Genomic DNA, 25,504 nt, shown 5'->3' with positions numbered 1-25,504 from the left:
GGCTGTTCGCTCATAGGGTCGCTATGAGTCATCTACGACTCGACAGCATCAAACAACAACATGAGTTAGCGGGGATTTTGGGTGGGGATTTTTTGTTTGTTGGTTTTGAAGGTTTTTGTTTCTTGGAAGGATTTCTCTCTAAAGATGATCATTGAATAAAGATCTGGAGATCACTCAGGAGTCAGAATGAGGACTGGAGAGCTAGCAAGGTCATCTGAAGGAACAGCAGGTGCAAAGCATCCAGAGTGCCTATAGTCATGTGGTTGAGGATTTGAGAGAGGAGTAGAAGAAGGAGTAACTTGCTTAAGGACTTGCCACCAGAGCTCTCGGTAGATTGAGGCCAGTGAATGGATTTGAAGTATGTTGAAGTGTTTGTTTAGAGTAGACACAGGGTTGACTGGGAAGTGCTTGAGTCTTGACAGAGCTGTGTGTGGAGCCGGCATTACCAGAGGCCTGTGTCTGGCTGCAATCCCCTTGACGTTAGCTCTTCCCCCCACCTTTTTAAAAATTAGTTTTATTGAAAGTTTACAGAGACTTAGGGTTTCCAGTCATTCACTGTTGCACTTTTCTTCCTGCCCACTGCCTCTCCCCAATTCACTTTTCTCCTTGATAAGTTAAAAAAAAAAAGATAAGTAAAAAAAAAAACCCCACAAACTCTTTCATTGTTATGCAGTCCCTCCCCCCAAGTCCACTGCACTGTGCAGCCTTCATTCTGGACTCCTGTCATGACCGTAAGACCCAATCATATATCCCTTTTGATGCTAGCTCTTACAAGGTGTGTTACTGTGATACCAGGAGGAATCAAGAAGTCAGGCTGTGGTCAGCAGAGGGCGCCCCATCATCAGCTGTCATTCCTGTGACCCTCACGTCTTTTCTGTGCCCAGGTACCTGTCTGAAGAGGAGGTGTTAAACACTGAGAATCCATTTGTGCAGTTGGTAAGCGGCGTGGTGTGGCTTATTCGCAATGGGAGCACCTATATCAACGAGAGCCTGGCCACCGAGTGTGATCAGACACAGGAGACAGGTGAGTGTGGGGCAGGGGAAGGGCGCAGGGGGACTGACTGCTGACAGCAGCTCTTTGGAGAATTGGGAACAGTGGGATAGTGGGATAATTGACTCAAGTCCTCCAGCAGGTATTGTTAGAGGAGCTGCTCTGGTTTTTTGTTTGTTTTTATTGTGGTTTAGTTGAAAGTTTAGAGGGTAAATGGATTTTCCAGTCACACACGTTTCGCTTTATAACATTAATTGCAGTCTCTGCAATAAACAATACTATTTCTTCTTCCTCCCTATGTTTTCTGTTTTCAGTCATCTTTCCTTGCTATCCTCTCTTGCCTTTTGAAATTTATCCTTGGGCAGATGCTGCCCTTTTTTATCTCATATGATTGACTGTTCTAAGAAGGACCACCCTGATGTGATTGATCACCTTTTAAGCCTGTCTGTTGTTTGGCTGAAAGTTGAGCCACAAGGGTGAGGTTAAGTCTAGGCTTGAAGGCTGACGAAAGGCCCGAGGTTCCACAAGTCTATCAGACTGGTCTTCATTTGATTTTTGAGTCTTGCTTCACATTTTTCTCCTACTGTATGCAGGGCCTTCTATTGTGATCTCTTTTAAAGCCGTGGTTGGTGGTAGGCGAACACCATCCAGTCCCACTCATCTTGTTGTTCTGGCGGCTGAGCTTCACGTGGTCCTCTAGCCAGCTGGACTGACAGTTTCCGTTTGTCTTTGTTTTTCTTCACTCTGCTTCGGATGGGGAGAGACCAAGAGTTAACACCTGAGGTGGGTTTAGAGCAGCTTCTTTGTCCCCAGGACAATGCTAAGTAGTAGAAATTAAGATACATGAGGCTCCTACTTGCATGACATGGTAAGAAAGCTCATAAGGTTTGAGTCCACCAGATGCTGTGCTGGAGAAGGAGGGGGACACTCCTCCTGTACCAGTCAGATCCGATTTGACTGTACACACACACACACACACACACACACACAACCCCCCACACAACCCCCAAAGAAAGCTCATATAGAAACATAATTTACATATGTGTAACATGTTAAAAGAGTCAGTGTTAAGAAAGATAGGTAGGGTTTCTGTTAATGCACTGGCTGAGCAGGAGGAAATGAGAGAGTGTAGGCTGCTAGCCAGGAGCATAGGAATGAGAAAACGTGGCTAAATGTTCATAGACAGCTTCGCCCATGAGCTTATTAGAAAGGCGGAGTCCTACATGTTAATGTTGTATAACGACTCTGGTGAGTACTGTCTAGAATCTTAAAAGATTCCCAGCAACAACTATGTAGGGTTCAACTATTGGTCTCTTTCTTCCTGTCTGGAACAAAAGAGAACCAAGAAAAAAACTGAAGGAAGCATTTGGCCAAAGGATTCACATGAACTGCAGCCTCCTCTAGCATGAGACCAGAAGAACTAGATGGTGCCTGGCTGCCACAACTGACCAACCCCTCTGACCAGGACCACAGTACCCACTGCCTCCGAGTTAATTCTGCCTCATCCAAACTCTCCATTGGATTGCTGAGGCTGTGAGTCTTTACAGGAGACTGCCCATCTCGCTCCTGTGGAGCAACTGGTGGATTCAGTATGTAACATATTAACACCTCCAGAACCTTTGACCACAGTGGTGGTGGTGTTTTTGTTGTTACTTACTGTTAGGTGCCATTGAATTGAATATGACTCAGAGCAACTCTGTGAACAAAAGACCTGAACTCTCTTCTATCCTGTGTCGTCCTCACACTTCTTGACACACAAGATCTCATTGCAGCAGTCAGCATGTCAATCCACCTGGTTGAAGGTCATCCTCTCTCCTTTGCCGACCCTCCACCCTTCCCACCATCATTTCCCTCTCTAAGGAATAGCCACCTCCTAGCAACATGTCCAAAGTATGTGAGGCGAAGCCTCATCATCCTTGCCTCCAAAGAACACTCTGGCTGCACCCTCTCCCAAGACATATCCATTTGTTCTCCTGGCCGTCCATGGGGTGTTCAGTGCTCTTCACCAGCACCACAACTCAACAGCTCAATTCTTCTTCTGTCATCCTTATTCATTATCCAGTTCTCAGATGCATAGAAAGTGATTGGAAAGACTTCTAGGTCCCAATTAGAATGGGTGAAAAATGTAGAACAAAATCCAAAGTAAAAGAAAAAAAGATAAGGTTTTTACGAGTTTGAAAGGAGAAAGACCCCTGACACTCTAGCCTTTAGACTTTTTTTTTTAAGCTAATTAATAGACATGACATCTGGAAAGAAATATTTTGTCAAAACTGAAGGTATAAAGGCAGGGAAACCAGATGAATGGAAATGAAGAAAGAGGGAACATACTGACAATGAAAGGATTGCAATCAATGTCGCAGAGCAGTTTGTTGAATGGAAAACTGATTTGCGGTGTAAACGATCCCTCAAAGCACAGTAAAATGTTCAAAGAACGTTAGAAAGAATTACAGAGTTTCTTTCGTTGCCTGTCTGCCGCCATCATGGGTCACATGCGTGCTCCTGTGAAGGGCTTGCTTGTCTCAGTCAGCTCTGCCCTGTTGCCGCCACATCCCCACCTGGCTGAAGTTGGTGTCAGACGATGTGAACGAGCAGATCTACAAACTAGCCTAGAAGGGTCTGACTCCTTCCCACGTTGGTGTGATCCTCATAGATCCACATGGAGTTGTACAAGTGTGTTTTATGACAGGCAATAAAATCTAGAGAATCTTTTAAGTCCAAAGGAAGTGCGCCTGATCTTCCTGAAGACCTCTATCATTTAATTAAGAAGGCTGTTGTGGTTTGAAAGCATCTGGAGAGAAACAAAAAGGATAAGGATACTAAATTCCGTCTGATACTGATGGAGAGCCGAATTCACCGATCAGCTCTATACTATAAGACAAAGAGAGAGTCCCTTCCCCCCAGTTGGAAATAGGAATCATCAACAGCCTCTGCCCTGATTGCATAAATCTGTCTTATGTCCTTGAGCAATAAAATCATTGTTTAACTAAAAAAATAATAATAATTAGAGTCCGAAACCCCCTTCAGACCTCCTGAATGAGACACTCTGGGAGCGAGATGCAAGAGTCCGCATTTTAAGGAGCCTCTGCATAATTCTGGTAAAACTGCAAAAAACCAAACCTAACCCTCTGTTGCCGAGTCATTTCCAACACAGTGACCCTATGGGACAGAGTGGAGCTGCCCTATTGGGTTTCCATGGAGGCAAACCTTCATGGGAGCAGGCTGCCTTAGCTTTCTCCTGTGCAGGTATTGGTGGATTTGAACTGCTGACCTTTTGATTGCCAGCCAGCTGCTTTATCCACAATACCACCAAGGATGGATGGGAAATACTAGGATGGAGGAAGAGCCAGAGGATACCAGTCAGTCAGGAGACCTCACTAAGGAGGTGATTGAGAGAAGAAGGAAGCTCTTCTGGGCCTGGAGGAGCGGAGTTGGAGTCAGTCAAGGCTGTTCGTGCAAAGGGCCACAGGTAGAAAGTGGCCAAGAAGTGAAGGGTACAGGTAGAGGAAACAGGTGCAGACTGTGTCATGTAAGCCTAGAGAAGGCGCTGGGCTCTATCCCAACTAAGAGTAGTGGAAACCAGGAATGGGTTTTCACCAGGAGAGTCTGGTTATTCTGCCAAGACTGGACCAGGATGGGGCAGAGGGAAACCAGAAGGCTGGTGAAGAGGTTGTCTGGCATCAGTGAGAGATGGTGGTATGGTGGTGGGAAGGTGGAGAGTGGTAGGCGGATTGTCAGTGTCCAAAGCCAGGCTGCTTTGCTGCAGACTGAAGGTAAAGTATATTAATAACAGGACAAAACACCAAGAATGTATAAGTTAACAGCGTAAAGACGGGGCCAGCAGTTCGAATCAACTTAAGCTCCACAAGCCACCCCTTTTTGTGTATTTATTGAGAATCGGGGGAAGCAAATCATAAAGAGAATTCTCTTGTAAATGAAGCCGAATTTTTCTCTAATGTCAACCTGATAATTAGCTCAGGAAGGAAGTATTTCACACCTCCCTCCTAGCTACCTCTTTTCTGTAGGAAGCAGCTAATTTCCTGTGATCTGTTACAAGAGAAATTGCAACTTACGTGATTCCTTCAGTTCCTGAATAAGCATATGGTTTTTCATGTAATATTTGGTGTGAAATGTGGCTTTCCCTCCTGCTTCTCCTCCAGGTTCCTTCAGCAAATTTGTGAATGTGATTTCGGCCAGGACAGCCATAGGCCATGACTGGGAGGGGAAGGTGGTGCTCTTCCACGCTGACGGACAGACGGAGCAGCGGGGGTGAGTCCTGGAGCTGAGATCCTGGCCCAAGTTGGCCTTTGTGCGGTCTCTGCCCGGTCAGCAGGCTCTCTTTGACCGCTCTCTGTTATTCCTGTTCACCTGTTTTCCCTGGATCAAGAAAGTCCTTAGGTCTTCCCATTCTAAAGAACTCATCATCTTCCACACACTAACCCCCTGCATCCCTCCCAACTCATCACCTCACCCCTGCTGCACCCCACTTGTATTAAAGGGAAAAGATGGTGCAGCTAGAAGAGCGACGAGGCCTGGTTCCCACCCTAGTGTGGCCATTTGCTAGCTCGATGGCCAGAGATTCAGCCTCTCCAAACCACAGCTTCTCTAGAAAGTGAATGTGTAAAGAGCGTACCAATTTGCTACTGGCCACTTAACAAATGTGTATTAAAACAGCATCCATACGGCGAGCTCTGGTGGCCTAGTTGCAGGAAGCTGCACTGCAATCCTAGAGGCGTGCAGTTTGAATCCACCAGATGCTTTGCTGGAGAAGGAGGGACAATCTCCTCCTGTACTAGTCAGATCTGATTTGACAGTACACACACACAAAATAATAATAATTTAAAAAAAAAACACAACACCCAAACAGCATCCATATATTAAAGCCTAGTACTCTGGGTCAGGGGAACTCTGGTGGCTTACTGGTAAGGAATTACCTTGTCATCGTTAAGGTATGAAGTTCAAATACCTCCTAGCCACTTTATGGGAGAAAGATGGGCAGTTTCCTCTCGTGTGATTTACTGCCTCTGAAAACCTGCTGGGGAGTCAGCTGTGGGTCCATTCCAACTCTGTGGCACACAACAATAATAGTACTCTTGGCCAGACATCAGGGTAGGCTCTGTAAGCGTGGGTCTTCAGCCTGAGAACAGAATGCAAGTGTTGGCCAGGCCAGTTCTTATCTGAAAGTTTGGGTAAAGACTCTTCTACCAGACTCATTCAGGCTACTTTAATGTTGATTGCACTCATAGAATGGAGGTGTTTGCTGCCTTGCTGGCTCTTGAAGCTTCAGGTTTGTCTCCCTTCCCTTGCCACTGGCCACAGGAAGGTCTCGCTTTTCAAAGGGCTGACTTCAGATCTTATATCCTCCACTGGGTCCACTTGGCTTGTTGTGCAATATAATCTGGCGTCATTACAGAGGCGACATAACATTCACAGGGTCAGAGGAGGAGATCTCAGGGACCACCTTAGAAATTGGTCTCCTGTAGTGGTTGTGATTCTGGCCAGTGATGGGGGTCAGGACAGGTGAAAGCAGACGTGACCGTGACCTCGGCCGTCAGCATTGCTGTGTTTTTGCCTCAGCATCAGCCTGTGGGAGATGGCGGAGTTCCTGCTGCAGCAGGGTGTGGTCAACGCTATCAACCTGGACGGGGGCGGCTCGGCCACTTTCGTGCTCAATGGGACCTTGGCCAATTTCCCATCTGACCACTGGTAAGCCCAAAAGAGCCCCCTTTTATGTGGGTCCAGCCTTTCCACCCCAGTGGTGACTCCCAGCTCCCCACAGGTCTCATCCAGCAAATATTGAGTACGTCTGTGTGCTTAAGGAAACCTGGCTGGTGCAGTGGGTAAAGAGCTAGACTGCTTACCAACAGGTTGGCGGTTCAAACCCACCCTCTGGGAGACAGATGAGTCCAATTGTTTCCAATAAGACTTAACACCTTTGGAAATCCTGCAGCATCACTATGAATTGGAATCAACTCGAAGGCAGTGTGTTCTGAATTTAACATACATGAGTTTCACTAACCATTACCATTTGGACAATCCCATGACATTAATGACATTTTTTTGAGTTGTTCCATAGGGTTTTCAATGGCTGATTTCTTGAAAAATCTGTCACCAGGCCTTTAGTCTGAGGGGTCTCTGAGTAGACTTGAACCTTAAACTTTTCAGCAGCCTTAGAAGTGTCATTTGCACCATTCGGGCACAGTAACCCATGAGAGGCCTGAGACGTGAAAGCAGCAAGCAGCGGGAGGCAGGAAGAACCCCACCCACTGGGCTGCAGGAAGGGGTAGCTGACACTGCAGCCTCCCCTCACACTGAGCCCTTGCCCACAGTGAGGACAACATGTGGCGCTGTCCCCGTCGCGTGTCCACTGTGGTTTGTGTGCACGAGCCCCGCTGCCAGCCGCCCGACTGCAGTGGCCACGGGACCTGCGTGCAGGGGAGCTGCCAGTGCACTGGGCACTTTTGGCGAGGGGAGGCCTGCAATGAGCTGGACTGCGGCCCCTCCAACTGCAGTGGGCACGGCCTGTGCATTGAGAGTGAGTGAGGCTCCTGGGAGGTGGGAATGGGCTTTGCACTGAGAGGGGGTGGAGGCTCCTGGGAGGCAGCTTGGCTTGCAGTGAGCTCGAGCGGGGCCTCCCACTGCAGCGGACACAGGCTCTGCACTGAGAGTGAACGGAGGCTCCAGTGATGTGGGTGTCAGGCTTTTCACTGAGAGGGGGTGGAGGCTACTGGGAGGCGTCTTGGCTTGCAGTGAGCTCGAGCGGGGACTCTCCAGCTGCAGTGGACACAGGCTCTGCACTGAGAGTGAGCAGAGGCTCCAGCAATGTGGATGCTGGGCTTTGCACAGAGAGACTGGAGGCTCCAGGGAGGCAGCTTGGCTTGCAGTAAGCTTGAGGGGGCCTCTCCAGCTGCAGTGGACACAGGCTCTGCACTGAGAGTGCCCAGAGGTTCCAGCGATGTGGGAGCGGGCTTTGCACTGAGGGGAGGTGGAGGCTCCTGGGAGGCAGCTTGGCTTGCAGTGAGCTTGAGCAGGGCCTCCAACTGCAGCAGACACAGGCTCTGCACTGAGAGTGAACAGAATGCGCCTCCCAGCTCACCAGCCCTCACTGCCACAGACGTGCCCAAACTCTCACCTGTTCTTGTCTTGTCTGGGCAGGTGGCTGCAGCTGCAAAGCTGGATGGACTGGATCCAACTGCAGTGAAGGTAAAAGGCCGCCCCAGACACTGGGTGATGGGCAGAATCAAACTTCTTGGCTGCTTTGAGTCCCTTTACGGGTGAGCGTGGAGGTAGGGCTAGCCTCCTTGCTTCTGCCCTGGAAATAGGTATCCACTGTTAGTGACCTGAAGTTGTCTCAACAGATCACTGCCCACTGGGTGGTTTGAAATAAGAGAAATGTCGTTTCTGAGCCCCCAAATCCAGAAGTGCAAAGTAGGAAGCCACCTTTCCTCTGAAGACTCAGGGAAGAACCTGTCTGTGCTGTGCCTCTGGCGCCCTCTGGTGGTCCTTGTCCCCATCTGCACATGGCCTCTCACATCCAGGGCCTCAGATGGCTCTTCCCAGTTTAGTCTTGGCCAATGAAGCAACACTGGACTGGACTCTTAAGACACTGTGAGGGTCACAGGACACTAGCAGGAACTGGAAAAATGATGGCTGGATGCCCTGCTAGAAATTCGGTCTCCTCCTTAGAGAATAGAGGCAGCCTGAAGGTTGCCTCAGAGTCAAATCTCTTGACCTACAAAGTCAGAAACAGCAGATCCAGCTCAAAAATGGTGGCGACGAGCATTCCAGTATACAATATTTTACAGACTCAAGTCTTCCATTTTCACTGCATCAGCCATGACTGAACACATCTCTCACATCAGCACACTGGTCATTGTTAAAGGCTCCCCCAAAATCTAGGGTGATTCTCATTATGAGAGTATTAGCTCAATTCTTAGAATCAATTAAAGCCGCAAAGCCCCTGGATCCAAATTTACATGTATTTGTTGGCATCTTGGTGGTGGACAGCTCAGCCTTTGGCTACAAACCTAAATAAAGGTGCCAAGCTTCAATCTCCCCAGTAACTCTGGAAGACAAGCTCAGGCAGTCTGCTCCTGTAAAGAGTTTTGTTGTTTTGTACTGCAGACTCGAACTGACCCATAGCTGACCTTCCAGTGGGTTTTCAGAGGCAGTTAATCGCATGGGAGGAGATTGCCCATCTTTCACCCACAGAGTGGCTGGTGGCTTTGAACCGCATGCCTTCTGGATTGCAGTGCAGCTTCTTGCCACTCGGGCAGCCAGTAAACCCAGTGAGGGCACGTCTCTGTAAACATGGGATCCCAAGAGTTGTAATCAGTGCACCTCATACCTAACAACCTGTCCTTGGGGCTAGGACTTGGCTTTTTGGGGAGAAAAATTCTACCCGCTACAGCCACCCACAGCATAAAGCACTGCAGCTGCTTGCTTTTGCACTTAACGGAAATTTCACTCTTCTTGGCCACCACTCGTAAGAGGTGGGCTGACAAGCAGCTCCCACAATGGGCTCAAGCTTGACAGTGATTGTGAGGATGGCGCTGGATCAGGCATCATTTCATTCTGTTGTGTCTAAGGTCGTGGGGAGTTGGCACCAATTCCATAGCACCTCACAATAGTCAGCCTTCTTGGCGGGGCCCGCCACGCCCTTTGCACTCTCTCTCCTTCCTGAAATTTTCCCAGCACTGCCCTGCCCGTGTGTCCAAGTTCTTGTGCCTGGCAAGCCTTCCTGTCCCTGGATCTTCAAAGAGGCCAACAATTGTCCGTCTTTCTTTTCCAATTCCTGTTCTTGCTTCTGTGATTGCTCTTCCCCGGGGCCCCTGAATGGCTCTTCCAAATGTCAGCTTCAGTGCCATTTGCAGAAGCCACATGGAAGCGTCCCCTTTACCAGGCTCGGTGGCTACAGCAGTTGCTGCCACCCTCTGCCTGTGTCCCTCTAGCCGTCATCTCCTCTTATACTGTGTTGTCACCTTATCAGCCTGTTGGCATCCCCTCTTTCATATGGTGAACACTATTGGAGCAGGGCCTGTGTCCCCTCGCCGCTGTGCCCTCAGGACCCCCGCTCACTCTGCTGGGTGAGCACACGAGCCTGGACTGGCTGAGACCCTGCTACAAGTGCTACAAGCCCCAGCCTAGACTTTGCAAAGACCCCTCTTTTCCCATCCCAGCTTGCACCAATGGTTCCTTTGGGCAGGACTGTGCCCAGAAGTGCCAGTGTCAGAACGGAGCTGCCTGTGACCCGGTCCACGGGACCTGCACCTGCCCTCCTGGCTTCACGGGGGACCTCTGTGCACAGGGTAAGCCAAAGCAAGGCCCCTGGTCAGGGAACCTAGAGAAACCCAGGGGTACCTGCAGGGCTGACCTAGAGGGATGAAGGGCTTATCCAGCTGGCTTGGAGAGCAGGGCTTCCCTGTTCTGCCTCAGCCACCTCGCAGGGCACAGAGAGGACATGCCTACCTATGAAGTACGAGGAGGGGGATCTCCCCCACCCTGTCCCCCAGGACAAGGAGAGGTGGGCCTCTCCCTTCATACCTGTGGAGGGACACACCTGCCTGGATGCACAGGCGGAGCTGACCACTATCCTCTGTCTTCTCAGAGTGTCCCCTGGGCTGGTACGGGCCTGGCTGCCAGAGCCCCTGCCAGTGTGAGCACAGTTGTCCTTGCGACCCCTACACTGGCAACTGCAGCTTCAGCTGGTCACCAGCCACGAGCAGCCTCCTCTCTCTAGGTACGCCCCTCACCCCGCCTTGACCTGGGGACACTAGGGCTGGGCCCTCTTCCTGGCCCCTCATTCCTGTGTGTTTTACAGCAAAGCAGTGTTTCCCATCATTCAAGGCAACCACAAGGGCAAGCGAACCCTCCTTCTTCACGGGGTAGGTTGGTGTCCAGGGAGCTGGGCAGAGCTTCTTCCCCCACCTTCAGGCTGGCCTTGTCCAGGGTGGGTGGCAAGGCCGGATGCACCATCAGGGGCTCAAGGACTGAGTCTGTGGCACAGCCTTGGGACATCATGGAGGCTGGCAGATCCAGACAGGGCATGCTGGAGCTGGTGGGCTTCCAGGCCCCTCCTCCTGCCTGCGCCCAGAGAGGCTGGGGACTTTGCTTTCTTGGCCATGGGGATGCTGACTTCTGTCCTCCAGGGCAAGAGCTCTAAGGCCTGAGGAACCCAGCTGTCCTAAGTGGCACTGGGCCTTGACCTGGAGGCCGAGAAGGTTCACCCTAGCCCTGAGTTCCCGCATCCACACTGAGTAAGAAGAGCTCCTTGAGCCCCTTCAAGCCCTTAATTACTGCCTGTTTCTCTTGACCCACCCACCCCCCAGGACCACTTGGCTGGTCCTCACGCTGACCCTGCTGTTCCTGCTGGTGGTGAGCATGGCCGTGAACGTGACCTTGTTCCGAGGCTCCAGAGTGCAGCGAAACCGACACCTGGATGGTGACTACGCCTACCACCCGCTGCAGGAGACGAACTGGGAGCTGCTCCAGCCACGGAGAAACAGCTGGGAGATGCTTGCTGCCCCCGCACGGACCGAACCCTCAGGCTGACCGGGTTAGACGCCCTGAGGACCATGCCCATGTATCCCGGCGGCTGCAGAGGACATTTCACAGCCATTGGCAAAGGCAAGTCCCAGTGGCCCCAGGGCCTCAGCCGCGTGCTTAGTCTTCCTGCTTGGAGACACAAACCGCAGCAACCTCGTGCTCCCCCAGGAGACGCCACCTCCTGCCTGAGAGGCCCGCCCTCGGGATGCTGCAGCCTGCTGGAGAAGGGGCCCACTGTCCCCTATTCCAATTATGGCCAAGTGGTCGATCACAGCCAACACCCTTGACAAGCCTCGGAGCGTCCAGGCCTTCCGCTGACCTCATCACCAAGATTGCAACTTAAATTCTCTTTGCTGTCATAGCACGTTCCTTAGAAGGCAGACTCGGCGAGAGGATGCAAAATCCTCGTGTTTACAGACTTTTTATTGTGCCCTGTGCCAGAGAGTTTTCTAGCACTGAATAAATTGCTATAATAAAAGAGGCCACCAGGTGGTGTTGGGATTCAGTATCACAGGTGCTGACCTTCTGAGGTCTCTACAGATTCTTAACGGGTATTACAGAAAGGCTGTTTGCTCAGCAGCTGACAAATTGGCAGTTCAAACTCACTCAGAACATGAATTTGCTTCCCAGAACAGTCACCCATACAAGATGAAAAGGGCAGTGCTTTCCACAAACTAATAAAGCTTAGATGGTAGGAAAGAAAGGTTGAATGGAAATAGGAGGAAGTGGTAAGCATATGTCTGCATTACAAGTAACCATGGCCACTAAACAAACTGTATTATTGAATGAAAAACTGATTTGTTCTGTGAAGTTTCACCAAACCACTACCATTTAAAAATTTTATATATATAAGATTGTTGTTGTTATTGTTGGGTGCGGTAGAGTCAGAACCGACCCACAGCTGACCCTCTGGCCAATTTTCAGCGGCAGTTTAATCATCCAAGAGGAGATTGCCCATCTTTGGCCTGCAGAGCAGCAGCTGGTGGATTTGAACCATAGATCTTGGGGATTATAGCACAGCTCCTTAACCACTAGGCCACCAGAGCTTCCTTTGGGATTTGGTTTTGTAGATAAAGATGAACCTGAATGTAAACAAAAAAGATTGATCAGCCACTCCTCAGGAGAAAGATGTTGCAGTCTCTTCCCATGGAGGTTTGGAGATACGGGAACTCTGGAGCAGTTACCTGTCCTTGGGTATTGTAAGCAGAAATTGACATGATGGCAGGCAGTGGTTCTGCAAGCTTATACAGCAGATTCCTTTTCCAGCCAGTAATTCATACACAGATGGTCCCGTGACATCACTTGCAATTTCTACAGTGTGTCAGCACTTTCTCCATTTTTATCCAAGGTCTCCTGTTTCCATTCCTTTTCTGCTGATTTTCCTACCCCCCTCCCTCCCTTCTCATCTTGTGTTTTGAGTAACTGTTGCACTTTTGGTCTCCTCCCGGTTGATCTTTCTGAGAAGCACATTCCTCACTAGTGTTTGTTTATGTAATAGGCTAGTCTGTTTAGTTAAGAACTCTCCCCTGCGAGTGACTTCAGATAGAGGGGAACACGTTGCAGGGGGTAGGGACTGGGCTTAGAAGCTCAGGAATCTCATGGGACATCTAGTTCAACTGCTGTGTTTTTGTTGTGTCCCTTCAAGTTGGAACTGACTCATAGTTGACCCTCCAGTGGGTTTTCAGAGGCAGTTAATTGTATGGGAGGAGACTGCCCACCCTTCTCCCATGGAACAGCTGGTGGCCCTGAACTGCATGCCTTTGACATTGCAGAGCAGATCCTTGCTGCTAGGCCACCAGAGCTCCCAAGACAGTGCTCTAAGTGCTTGTTTGAAGAATATCATTCGAGGATGTAAAAGTTTCTGATTGGCCATCTAAGATACGACAACTGGTCTTTCCCATCAGGAACCCTGTGTGTAATTTCTGCCCTGTCCTTCATGGTTGTTAGAAGTCAGCTTCAGCTGGGTGGCAGTGAGTTTGGGTCTGTCTCATCTTTCAAGTTGCTATTGTTGATTTGATGCTGTATAGAGAAATCTTTTTTTCTTATTGTGTACCGATGGGAAAGTCTGCTGTTAGGGACCTCTCCAAAGTACTGAAGAGCAGTGGTGTCACTCTGGAGACTAAGGTGCGTCTGATACAGGCCATGGTCTTTGCAGTCACTTGTTATGCATCAGAGATTTGGGCAATGACTAGGGAGGATAGAAGGAGAATTGATGCCTTTAAGCTGTGGTGCTGGAGAAGAGTATTGAATATACCATGGACTGCCAAGAAAACAAACAGATTCATCCTGGAGAGGGTTAAACCAGACTGCTCCTTGGAGGCAAGGATTCTGGGGCTTTGTCTGACATACTTTGGACATGTTGTAAGGAGGGACAGGTCCTTGGAGAGGGACGACGCAAGAGGGGAAGACCCTCTATGAGGTGGATTTAGTGACTGGGGTCATCGGGATGGGTGTGTCAGAGGCAGTGCATTTGGCACAGGATAGAGCAGGGTTTTTAGGGCTGTTGTACATAGGGTTGCTATGAGTCGTAAGCGACTTGATGACACGTAACAACAACCGTTTAATCGGATCCTGGCACAGTAGGAGATTGGCCCTACAGCAGAGCATCTGGTGGCTCTGGATTGCAGTGTAGCTTCTTTCCCACTAGGCCACCAGGGCTTCCTTGTATAGATAAATCTTAAAACAGCACACAGTGCTCAAAGCGGATACTATTTACTCAGAGCCAAAAAGAAGTCATTGCTGTGGAATCAGAACCGATTCAGCTGACCCTCCAGTGGGTTTTCTGAGTCTTTAAATCTCACAGGAGGAGACTGCCCATCTTTCTCCTACAGAGCTGCCGGTGGATTCGAACTACCGGAGAAGAGCCCCCTTTGGGTTCACAACACAATTCCCTATAGGCTGTACTACCAGAGCTCCGTATTTATTAATGAAGCTGGTGGATTCGAACCGATTGCCCTGGGTTTTGGCAGCGCAACTTCCTATTGACTGGGCCACCAGAGCTCCCTGAGTGTGCAAGAGAGACTGGAAGAGAGAGAGGGTGGGAGTCCCAGCGGTTCCACCAACTTCCTACTCGGAAGCCCCGCCCTTCGCCCCGCCCACCGCGGAGGCTCGTTCTGCGACTGCGCACGGCTTCCCCGCTGCCGGGTGATGTCACGTGACCCGCGCGGGCTGCCGAGATGGCGGCGCCCTGCGTGGTAACGCTAGTGCTGACGGTGCTTCTGGTTCTGCTGCTGCTGCTGGGCGCGTGGAAGCGCTGGCGGCGGTGGCGGACCGCGAGCCGGCACGTGGCCGTCGTGGTGCTGGGAGACTTGGGCCGCAGCCCCCGCATGCAGTACCACGCGCTCTCGCTGGCCAAGTGCGGCTTCTCCGTTACCTTCTTGGGGTTCTACCGTGAGTGCACCGGGATGCAGGGCCGGGAGAGTATTGTTGTCTGGGGGCTGTCGGTTTCTGCCTCCCCAAGGCTCCGGGGCCCATTGCTCTGTCCTGCAATCAGCCAGGAGTGGACGAGGGGGGTCTTGCACATCTGGTTGCTGGTTTTCCCTTAGTCTGAGTGGATCTTGCATGACAGTTTAAACTGTGTGTGTGTGTGTGTGTCTGTGTTGGATGTGTACAAACTGTGTGTGGGGTGTGGATGTGTACAAGCTCATCAGACCCTCTGCCAGTAAGTAGATTGGACTTATCGCAACCCCCCTTTTTCTGAGACAGCAACATCAGAGTGGAAAGAAACTCCTCGAAACAGCTGTTGAATGCAGAACTAGCTTTTGGTACACCTCACCCCCAGAGCTCTTACTGAAAAGAACATAAAATCCGTTTTAAAGTTTTGACATGAATCTGGAGCCCATGTTAAACTGGAAAAAACTGAGTTTGTTGACTTGCTGATGGTGTGGTTAAGGAATTTACCCGCTAAATAATCTGCTCTAAGAAGTGGCAATCTGTTCCCCAAGATTTAAACTTTTAGTCCTGGAAACGACATAGGCAGTTCTTCTCCTCATCCCTGCAGGGTCACTGTGAGTCAAACTGACTTGATAGGAATGAATTTGGTTTAGTTCTCCTAAGAATGTTTCCCTGAACCTTGACACCAACCTGGCCATATAACTTAGGAATGTCATTCCTTTTCTCTGCGTTCTGGCAGGTATAGAATATCACAGTCTTTTCTCAAAAGGCCATTTTCAAAACAGATGCAAGTTCAGTAGCTTGCACCCAAGGACTCGTGATGTACAATATTATGGATAGTTCTTTACAGTGGACCCCAGAATCAGACATGGTTCGGGAAACAATCTTACTAATACGGTATCAGAAAATCCTGTCTTGTTAACAGCCCCGGAATGACTTGTAATAAACTGAATGGTCTCTCCATCTCAATAATGGTGTAATTCCACTCCCCACACCAAGAAATATAGCTCAACATTGAAAGGTTCAAATAAAAGCAGAAGAGGTTTTTATTGAAGCCGATTCGGTTATGTTGCCCTACAGCCGTCTCTGCAAACAGCTTGCCTTGTGCCAATGCTGTGGCTGACACATTAAGCAAATTCATTGTATGATCATACTTACGCCCATGATGTGAAAAGACTGGGGCTGAAAACGCGTGTGTGTAACTCAGGGTCACGTGCAGCCAACCACACCTCCACATGGTTTCATTTGTGCTTCAAGTCCAGCCCCTCATCCCCATTTTTCCTTTCTTCTGTTTGTTTCCATGTGAACATCTTTGGAAAAAGCAACTCATCCATATCTTGGGGGGAAAAGTGAGAGCAACACTGGTTCCTTTAGTGCTTGTCTTTTGTTGTTTTTAGGTACCAGTGAGTTGATTTATTTTTTTTTTTTTTTTACTCCTAGTGACTCCAAGCGACAAAGTGGAACTGTCCTAGGAAGTGACTGTAATCTTTATGGGGGCAAATGGTCAGGCTTTCCTCCCTCAGAGCTGCTGGGTGGGTTCCAGGTTGAGCCATTAGAACTCCTTGGTCCCTTTTACTCTTGGGTAAAGAAACATTGGTGGTGCTGTGGTTAAGTTTTATGGAAAGTTCATCTGTTTGAACTTGCCACCCATTTCCTTTTTTAAAGATTTAGAGTCTTGGAAACTCCATGGTTTTATTTCGTCTGGTAAGGTTGCTATGAATTCAAACAGATTCCATGGCAGTGGAATCCATGGACGGTGGATGCAAGGTGGAGTGGAACTTTCTCGAGATGTCACTGCTATGATAACATTCTTTTCTCCAGGAAATTCAGATCTATTTAATTAAATGTCAGCTATGTTGTGATGATGTTGATTGGCATCGAGTCAGAACTGACTCCTAGTTGACCCTCTTAATGTATTTTCAGAGGCTGTAAATTGTACCAAAAGAGATTGCCCATCTTTCTCTGCCGGAGCAGCTGGTAGATTCGAACCTCCTGCGTTTGACTTGGCAGCCTAACTCTCCACGCACTGAGCCACCACAGCTCCCTGCCAGCTGCGCAGGCCAACTAGAAGTTGTAGTAAGTAATGATGGATGCAGTTTGAGTTCCCTCCCTGTGTGCAGTCTAGAGGGATCTAAACAGAACTTGGCCTCATTATCTCTTCTGGCTACTGAGGAAGCGTGATAGATATTTTGTGAAGTCTTATTTTCCGGAAGGAATGCTGTTAGAGCTGTGGTGAAAGAATTTACCTGCTAACCATCAGATCCACGGTTCAAACCCTGCAGCTGCTCTATAAGAGAAAGATGAGACAATCTGCTTTGGTAAAGATTTACAGCTGTGGGAACTTCACAGGGCTATTCTGCTCATTCCTGCACTGTTGCTGTGAGTGAGATTCCACTCAGTCGCATTAGGTTTGGTTTGGTTTTCCAGGATACAAACTCTCTCCCCTCTTCAGTCCGAGCAGTGATCACACTTGACTAAGTTACATCCCCCAGTCCCGGGATGTCTAGAACTTTCTGATGGGACATTGAAGGGGACGTACATTCTCATTTCAGACTCCAAGCCCCGGGACGAGCTCCTGCAGAATGACAGAATTGGGATTATGGGCTTGACAGAACTTCAGATGCTGGCAGGTATGATACTCGTGTGTGTGTGTGTGTGTGTTTAGAATCCATCCCTCTGGTTCCGCTGGGGGAGCCTGCAGATGGCTGAGCACTTGTTGATCAGTGACAGCCAGTTTCTGACTTGCAGTGGGGCCCCGCGTCCTCCAGTACGGAGTCAAAGTTGTCGTTCAGGCATTGCAGCTGCTCTGGGCTTTTGTGAAGATGGAACCCTCCACCTATGTCTTCCTGCAGGTGTGTATCAGCTCCTGCCTCCCTGAGCCCATTAGCAGCTTTTATTTATTTTCTGTTTTTGTTATGTGCCGTTGAGGCACTTGCAATTCATAGCAAATACCAGCATTATCTGAGTTCCAAACATCTTCCTCCCTCCAAAGTAAACCCCATACCCATTTAGTGAAACACTCTGGGAGTGTGGTGCTTTAAGTGCTAGGCTGCTAATAGAAAGGTGGGTGGTTCAACCCACTAACCAGTGTAAGAGAGAAAGCTGGGGCAGTGTCCGTCCATGAAGATTCGAGCCTTGGAGACCCTCTGGCACGCTGAATTACTGCCCTACGGAACTGACTCTCTGGTTATGGCTTTGGTTTGAAAGAAGCAGCTACTCTCTATTTGTCCTTCAGTCCTGCTGGCTGCCCCGCCCCACTGTACGTCTCTCTGAATCTGCCTGCTCTGAACATTTCATTCCAGTGTTGCTCTTGCTCTTAGTTGCTGTTGAGTTGATTCTGCTTGGTGACATCAGGTACGCAGAGGAAGATGTTCCGTAAGATGTTCTCGGCGGTAACCTTTGTAGAAGCTGCTCACCAGGCCCATCCTGTGAGGTTCTGCTGGGTGGGTCTGGAGAGCCAGCATTCTTAGGCTATCTGCCTTGAGAATGATGTGAACCACCTCGAGGTCTTTTTCTACACTTGGTCGTAATCAAAAGGCGGAGATGTGATCCTTCAGGGTCTTTCCCTTGTGAATGTAACTGTATGTCAAATGGCCTTGTGTCAGTAGTTGATTTTATTTAGCTTCTATGGGTGCTGTAGTAGGATGGAGTTGGACTCTGTGGCTGTTGGTTTTAATGTTTTTTTAAGGATCAGTGGATATCATAGATTCATTTGTATTGATGAATTGTTTCAGGCTGTTTTCTGTTTCAGGCTATTTTCTGTATCAGGCTGTTGTCTGTTTCAGGCTGTTGTCTGTTTCAGGCGGTTGTCTTCAGTGACCTGTGCTATTGAATGCAGTGAATTTAGGTGTACACATACTTGTTTGAACAGCTGTTTTCAATTCTGTTGGGGACACTGCAGCTTTTTCACATGCCGTGGCACCTCATCTTTTCATTGACTCAGTTGATTTTCTGTATGTGATGTGCTCTGATAGATTGAATTCATTCGCAGCTATATCTCAGCTTCTTTCTGTGGATTTGGGTTTTTGGTGTGGGTTTGGGTTTTTGGTGTTCTTTTTAATTGCTTTTACAAAAAGCACCACTTAGAACCCCAGTGATGCATGCACACCGTCCTTTGCATGTGTCTGCTCCCTTCCTGAGGTCACATTACCAGTATAGACAAAGCTTGTGCAGTGTTAAGAGGTTTTGGTTTTACTGCTGGCTTGTTGTTCGCTTGTCATCGAGTCAGAGCCAACTTACAGCTGACCCTCCAGAGGGTTTTCAGAGGCTGTAAGTCACATGGGAGAAGATGGCCCATCTTTCTCATTCAGAGCAGTTGGTGGATTTGAACCTCTTGCTGTTGGGGTTGGAAGCACAACTCTTTACCTACTAGGCCATCAGAGCTCCACTTGTAGCTAACCCTAGAGTAACATTAGGTCCATCTCTTCCTGAACTAAATGAAGTCATCTCTAAGCCAACACTCTTGGCATTGATACACTTTTTTTTTAAGTCTTTCTACTCCAGTGGTTTAAAAACCTCACCTCCATGTGCCGTATACTCCTGATTGTCAGTAGTCTTTTATGACATTTTGCAACTGCTTATTGATTATCAAGGCACCTGACCCTTCGCCATGTATGTTGCAGCTGTTCTAGTCCGGTTTGCTCTCAGCCCTGGACTGAATTTCCTGGTCTTGATTCCAGTCTGTCTCCTTCCAGAATCCGCCAGGCCTGCCTGCCATCGCCGTCTGCTGGCTCGTGTGTTGTCTCTGTGGGGGCCAGCTCGTTGTGGACTGGCACAACTATGGCTACTCCGTCATGGGGCTGGTGCACGGCCCCACACACCCGCTGGTGCTGCTGGCCAAGTGGTGAGGGGCTCGGAGATGCACTGCCTTGGGAGGGGGAGGATAGGGAAGGGGGGAGGGTATTCATGGGTCTTGTCCTGTGAGTCCAGCAGAAGGCAGGACGGGTGAATCGGGATGGACACTAGTGACAAGGAGTGGAAATAACCTACAGTCTTAGTGTCCCAGTGCTGCTGTAACACACACACCCCACAAGTAGATGGTCTTAAAAAACAGACATTCATTGTCTCACTGAGCTGGAGCCTAAATGTCCAGATCAGAGTCTTGGCTGTACAGCGTCCTTCCTTGCTGTCAACGCTTGCTGCCTTGACTTGTGGGTGTGCATATATACATGCAGCTGTGTATAATCTGCTCTTTTTTAAAAAATCAAAACCTAACTCTTTTGCTTTTGGGCAAATGTTTCCCATTCAGTCTAATACAGTTGATGGAATGAGGGGTACTTTCTTCCCTCGTAGAATTAATTCACTTCCTAGGCCTTCATTTCCAGACTTGAAGGGCGTCTCAGAGCTAAGGGCTTGGGATTCCACCTGTCTTTATCGGGTCAATAAGTCTAGTTTTCTTCATGACTCTGCATTCTGTTCTACATCTTTTCCCCCCTTTCTCTCTCTTTGTCCACAATCTTCCTTGTGATTCTGATCAGTATAGCTTCCTTCAGAGCCTTTGCAAGGAAGCTAGAAAGTCCTGTGATATAAGGAAAAGTGTGAGTCAGGACAGGTGGCACTAACACTGAAGGAGGGCCCTGCGAGGTGACACGAACACTGAAGGAGGGCCCTGCGAGGTGACACGAACACTGAAGGAGGGCCCTGCGAGGTGACACAAACCCTGAAGGAGGGCCCTACGAGGTGACACGAACACTGAAGGAGGGCCCTGCGAGGTGACACGAACACTGAAGGAGGGCCCTGCGAGGTGACACGAACACTAAAGGAGGGCCCTGCGAGTGGCACTGACACTGAAGGAGGGCCCTGCGAGGTGACACAGACACTGAAGGAGGGCCCTGCGAGGTGACACTGACACTGAAGGAGTACTGACACACTGCAGCCTTTCCTGTCCTGGGGCATTGAGTCGCAAGGTGATGTACTGAATCATATGGGCCAGGCTAAGGCCCAGGCTGACCTATGATTCTTCTTTTCAGGTATGAGAAATTCTGTGGCCGCCTGTCACACTTGAACTTGTGTGTGACCTGTGCAATGAGGGATGACCTGGCCCAGAACTGGAACATCAAGTATGAAGGGACTGGGTGGCCATCAGGCCTGGGGACAGAAGGGGACCAGGATCCAGGGGTGGAGAGCTGGCCGAACCTGCAGGCCGGGACTGTTAACGATCTGGGGATTGGATGACGTTTCCTGGTTTGGAGCTTCCTTCCTGGCCGGCCAGCTGGTCTAGGAAGCTGTGGTCTGAGAGCGACTATTACCTTTCTGGTGATCCTAAAGCATCTTCGGGCCACTGCCTAAGACTCATCCTCCCTCGGCTCCTTTTCTTCCCTGGAATCCCAGGGGCCTCGCTCCTTATGTTTGGCTCCATCCACTCAAGAAGCCCCTTGATCTTGTTTTAGGGCCGTGACCGTCTACGACAAGCCAGCGTCCTTCTTCAGAGAGACCCCACTGGACCTGCAGCACCAGCTCTTTGTGAAGCTGGGCTGCATCTACCCTGCGTTCAGGGCCCGGTATGTCTCCCATCTTCACACTCAAAGCCGAGACTGCCTTTTCCAAAGCTCGCAGCTTTGCTGGCCTCTCCCAGCTCCTCACTGCAAGCCTGGATCCTCTAGGCCAGAGGTCTGCAAAGTATGGCCACTGGACGGCCACTGATTTATTTATTTTATATGGTTTATTTTCTCCATGGTGGTGTTTGGTTTTTTTTTTTATTAATTTTAATGAAAGTTTACAGAGACTTAGGGTTTCTAGTCATTCATTGTTGCACTTTTCTCCCTGCCCACCCCCTTATTTTGTCGTTGTTGAGAATACTCAGGGCACCACACACCAGCTTCAGCAGTGTCTCCATGTACAATCCATTGGCGCTGATTGCATTCTTGAGTTGTGTATCGAATCTCACTCTCCTGTCCCGAGTTTTTTCTCTCTCTCAAACATCATCTCACTGCCCCCTAAGGGTCCTGTCTAATCTCAGGAGTTTCTATTGTCACTTCAACTCCATGTGCATAGTGCTTAAAAGTGTATAATACATAAGGCCCATTTATTCTTTTACTTCTAGTTAAGCTGACTCGGTTAAGCTGATTCAGGGAGCTCTGGTGGCGTAGTCCATAAGGAGTGTGACTGTTAACTCAAAGTCTCAGTGGCTGTGGAGGTTCAAATCCACCAGGAGCTCATGGGGAGAAGGACAGGCTGTCTTCTCCTGTGCATCTTATTGCCTCCAGAACCCAGTGGAGAGTCAGCTGTGAGCTCGTTCAGTATTGACAGCAGGGAGCTTGAGGTTTGTTTGGCGTGGATATTTTTGTTTTAGTTAAGCTAAGCTGTTGTTTGGCCTTAAGCTGACTTCAGGAGATGGCTTTTGGTTTAAAGTTCATAGATGGTAGTAGTTTCAGGATTTTATCCATCATCCATGGCTCCATAATGTTTGGATTGTTGTTGCTGTTGTTGTTATGTGCCGTGAGTTGCCTGCAACACATAGCGACCCTATGTACAGTAGCACTGAAGCCTGCCCTGTCCTGAGCCAGTCTCGCTGACTCTTAACACACCAACTTCCATTGCCCTAGTTATTGTTATGAATCCATCTCACCCGGGGTCTTCCTCTCCTGAGCTGTCCCTCTACCCTTCCAAGCATGATGTCCTCCAGGGATCAGTCCCTCCTGGCCACATGCCCAAAGTACGTGAGAGTGAGTTTCAAAATCCTAGCCTCAAAGGAGAAACTTGGTTTTACCCTCTCCAAGATAGACCTGTTTGTTTTCTTGGAGGTCCGTGTAATGCTCAAGGCATTTTAGCACCACAATTCCTAAGAATTTAAAATATTTTCCTACATATCACTCCTTTTGCATTTATGTAACACCAGTGGCCACTCTTCCGTCTTCAACTGCAGAACTTAATATTGCAACAGAAAATGTAAAGTATTCCCTTTGGGCCCTTTAGGAAAGTATTTGTGTTCCACAGAAATTGCAGACATCCTTACCTGTGTGCAGTATGTTCCCGGCCCTGCAGTAGGGCCTGTGACTTGGATGTCCTCCAGGATGTCCCAAGGCTGAGGAGAGGACTTGTGTGTGCCTCTTCACACACACGTTTCCCTCCTCACCCCCATGTGCTCCTCTCAGGAACCCAGCATGATTACTGGAGCGGGTTAGAGGAGGGGCATGATAAGAATCGAAGCCTCGTGAAGGAAATAGTTTACTGTTAAAACTTTGGTTGCAACAAATAAATACTGTTTGTTCTCCCCTTTAACTTTTTATTATGGTTTGGGAGAAAATGTACAGAGCAAACTGACTTTCCATTCAACAGTTGACACACATTGTGACTCACAGTATTATCCATAATCCCTGTAACATTAACAGTATGTTAACAGCACTCTTCCACTTTTTCTTGGTGTTTACTGTTTCCCATTCTAGCCTCTTGCTTATCCCTTCCTGTTTTGGGAGTTTTCTACTGGGAAAATGCTGCCCTCTCATCTCTTAGGGTTTGTTATACTAGGAAGTGTGAGCCTCCCTTAGAAGGAAGTTCTGTGACAGGATAAAAGCAGGGACCTTCCTGTGCCCCCCGAGGGATGGATGGGCTTGGTCCACGGTGGGCGATGCTGTCCTGCTCAGCCAGCTTGCTCAGGACCATCTCACAGGCTTTCTCGCTGCTTCTCAGCTCGGAACCCTCAGACTCAGCTGTGGAATGGTCAGCCTTCACGGAGCGGGACTCCAGGAGCGGGCTGGTGACACACAGACCAGGGCGGCCAGCCCTGCTGGTCAGCAGCACAAGTTGGACAGGTCTCCAGGGCCCACCCCTTGGGGTTTGTGTTTGTTGGTGTGGGTTTGGGCCCTTGATGGGTTGGGTGTCTGGGACTGTGAGGAGAGGTATTGAGAAACAGACCTGTGACATTTCTCCTTTCTCTCTATAGAAGACGAAGACTTCTCCATCCTGCTGGGAGCTTTAGAAAGTAGGTGTGTGGCTGTCACCTGAAGCTGTGGGTGTGCTGGGGGCTGGTGAGCCACCCTCCTGGCCTGGCATCTTGGGTGTCCTGTTCTTGCCCTCAGGAGCTCCAGGTGCACTGGCCAGTGGGCGCTTGGGCTGGTCAGTTCCAAGTTCCCCATCTGGGTTATCAAGTAACCCGTTGGTGTCTGAGTTCTGCCTCCAGGAGAACGCTCTTTGCTAGACCAGGCCAGCCGCTGCTTGGCAGCACCCAGGGCTGTCTGGCTCTTCACCCCGCTTAACCGATGCTTATCTTTTCTGTACCTGCTCTTGGTTTTTAAATTTACTTCTTTGCTTTATAGAAAATATTTACTGAGTTAAGAGAGTGTCTTTTCTGAGTTTGCTAACATTTTTAACATGAGTCATGGTTTAACTTTTTAAGATTTTCATTTTAATTTTTTAATTAATTGTAATTTTTAAATTTTAACTTTTCAGTTTCTTGAAAGGAACATTAACATTGCATCCTCTTAACTATTTTTAGTGGAAACAATTAAGTGGCTTGAATTACCTTCAAAATCTGGTGCAACCTTTACCTCTGTCTGTTGCTAGAACATTCCTGTCTCTCCAAAGCCAAACTTACTGGTTTTCTTGGTTCTTAATGCACAGAGTTTGAACAACTGATTGCTGATGGAGAAAACCTTCCTTCTCTCATCTGTGTGATAACAGGTACTGTTGGGACCCTCAGTGTGCCCCTGTGTACGTGGGGGCAGGGAGGGGGCTGCGGTAGGTGACCTGTTCATCTAAGTGTGTTTTCCACATTCCTGGGAGCTCAGTGTCTGGGGTCTCCTTTATCCGCGTATCAGCTCTTTGTAAACAAGACGACACAGCATGGCAAACTTGCCGCCGAGTTGATTTTGACTCTGTAGCACAGAGCTGAGCTGCCCTAGAGAGTTTCCAAGGCTGGAAAGCTTTTGGGAACCAGACTGCCACGTCTTTCTCCCGCGGAATGGGGGGTGTTCAAACTGCTGCCTCTTCACTTAGCAACTGGGTGCTTTAATCCCTGCACCATCAGAGTGCCATCCTTTGTCCCTTAGGGGTTGGCCTTATATGCCCTCTCCTCAGAGGCTGGGAGCTTGGACTTAGGTACAGACCTGATTCACAGTCAGCCCTTTGGGGCCGAGAGGTTCAGAAGATGTTTTAGATGAGGTTCTCTTCCAGTGCATGGGGCTTCAGGGGGGTTCCTGAAGCCGAGTCTGTGGCCAGGGACGGCTCAGCACAGTGACTTCTCCCCTCCTCCCAGGCAAAGGGCCACTGAAGGAGCACTATAACCGCCTCATTGTCCAGAAGCATTTCCGGCACGTGCAGGTGTGCACCCCGTGGCTGGAGGCTGAGGACTACCCTGTTCTGCTGGGTAAGCTTGGCCTGGCAGAAGCCTGCGGGAGAAGGCTGGGGTTTAAAAGGCGTCTTAGTTTCAGGTGATATTAAGGATATTGTTGGAAGTTTCTGCACTTTGTTGAGTGATTTTTGGAATGGACACAAATAATGGTGCACAAAAATAGTATTGGTGGCCACGTAGCATTTTGCCAAATTTCTTGGAATAGGAATAGTGAACGCATCCAGAGCTGTATCTGTCACACACTTTAATGAAGTTGGTCCAGTTCCTGGACCATTTCCCCCCCCCCCCCC

At 49.2% G+C, this 25,504-nt stretch overlaps 2 protein-coding genes and 1 pseudogene across 2 annotated transcripts in view; all 3 read left to right on the top strand.

Moving 5' to 3' along the window:
• The window catches only part of NAGPA (N-acetylglucosamine-1-phosphodiester alpha-N-acetylglucosaminidase), a 13,738-nt gene extending 1,918 nt beyond the window's left edge, over positions 1 to 11,820 (top strand). Inside the window, 10 exon segments of the mRNA XM_006895241.1 lie at positions 885 to 1,024; positions 5,149 to 5,257; positions 6,566 to 6,694; positions 7,318 to 7,523; positions 8,144 to 8,191; positions 10,168 to 10,296; positions 10,596 to 10,727; positions 10,809 to 10,872; positions 11,317 to 11,464; positions 11,467 to 11,820. Of these exon segments, the coding sequence (XP_006895303.1) occupies positions 885 to 1,024; positions 5,149 to 5,257; positions 6,566 to 6,694; positions 7,318 to 7,523; positions 8,144 to 8,191; positions 10,168 to 10,296; positions 10,596 to 10,727; positions 10,809 to 10,872; positions 11,317 to 11,464; positions 11,467 to 11,820 (1,459 nt within the window).
• On the top strand, positions 3,472 to 3,935 carry LOC102865448 (annotated as a pseudogene).
• A 2,889-nt stretch (positions 11,821 to 14,709) lies between the features above and the next one.
• Positions 14,710 to 25,504, top strand: part of ALG1 (ALG1, chitobiosyldiphosphodolichol beta-mannosyltransferase) — a 14,379-nt gene continuing 3,584 nt past the window's right edge. The window contains exons 1-10 of the mRNA XM_006895240.1: positions 14,710 to 14,923; positions 17,479 to 17,556; positions 17,675 to 17,778; positions 19,621 to 19,769; positions 20,896 to 20,985; positions 21,316 to 21,426; positions 23,555 to 23,676; positions 23,808 to 23,846; positions 24,485 to 24,544; positions 25,119 to 25,229. Of these exons, the coding sequence (XP_006895302.1) occupies positions 14,710 to 14,923; positions 17,479 to 17,556; positions 17,675 to 17,778; positions 19,621 to 19,769; positions 20,896 to 20,985; positions 21,316 to 21,426; positions 23,555 to 23,676; positions 23,808 to 23,846; positions 24,485 to 24,544; positions 25,119 to 25,229 (1,078 nt within the window). The remainder of the gene's footprint in view (positions 14,924 to 17,478; positions 17,557 to 17,674; positions 17,779 to 19,620; positions 19,770 to 20,895; positions 20,986 to 21,315; positions 21,427 to 23,554; positions 23,677 to 23,807; positions 23,847 to 24,484; positions 24,545 to 25,118; positions 25,230 to 25,504) is intronic.

Source organism: Elephantulus edwardii, unplaced genomic scaffold (assembly GCF_000299155.1).
Source record: "Elephantulus edwardii isolate Elephantulus edwardi_28Jun2011 unplaced genomic scaffold, EleEdw1.0 scaffold00162, whole genome shotgun sequence".
Classification (NCBI taxonomy): domain Eukaryota; kingdom Metazoa; phylum Chordata; class Mammalia; order Macroscelidea; family Macroscelididae; genus Elephantulus; species Elephantulus edwardii.
The sequence above is the reverse complement of the archived record's forward strand: the minus strand, read 5'-3'. Positions and strand labels throughout refer to the sequence as shown.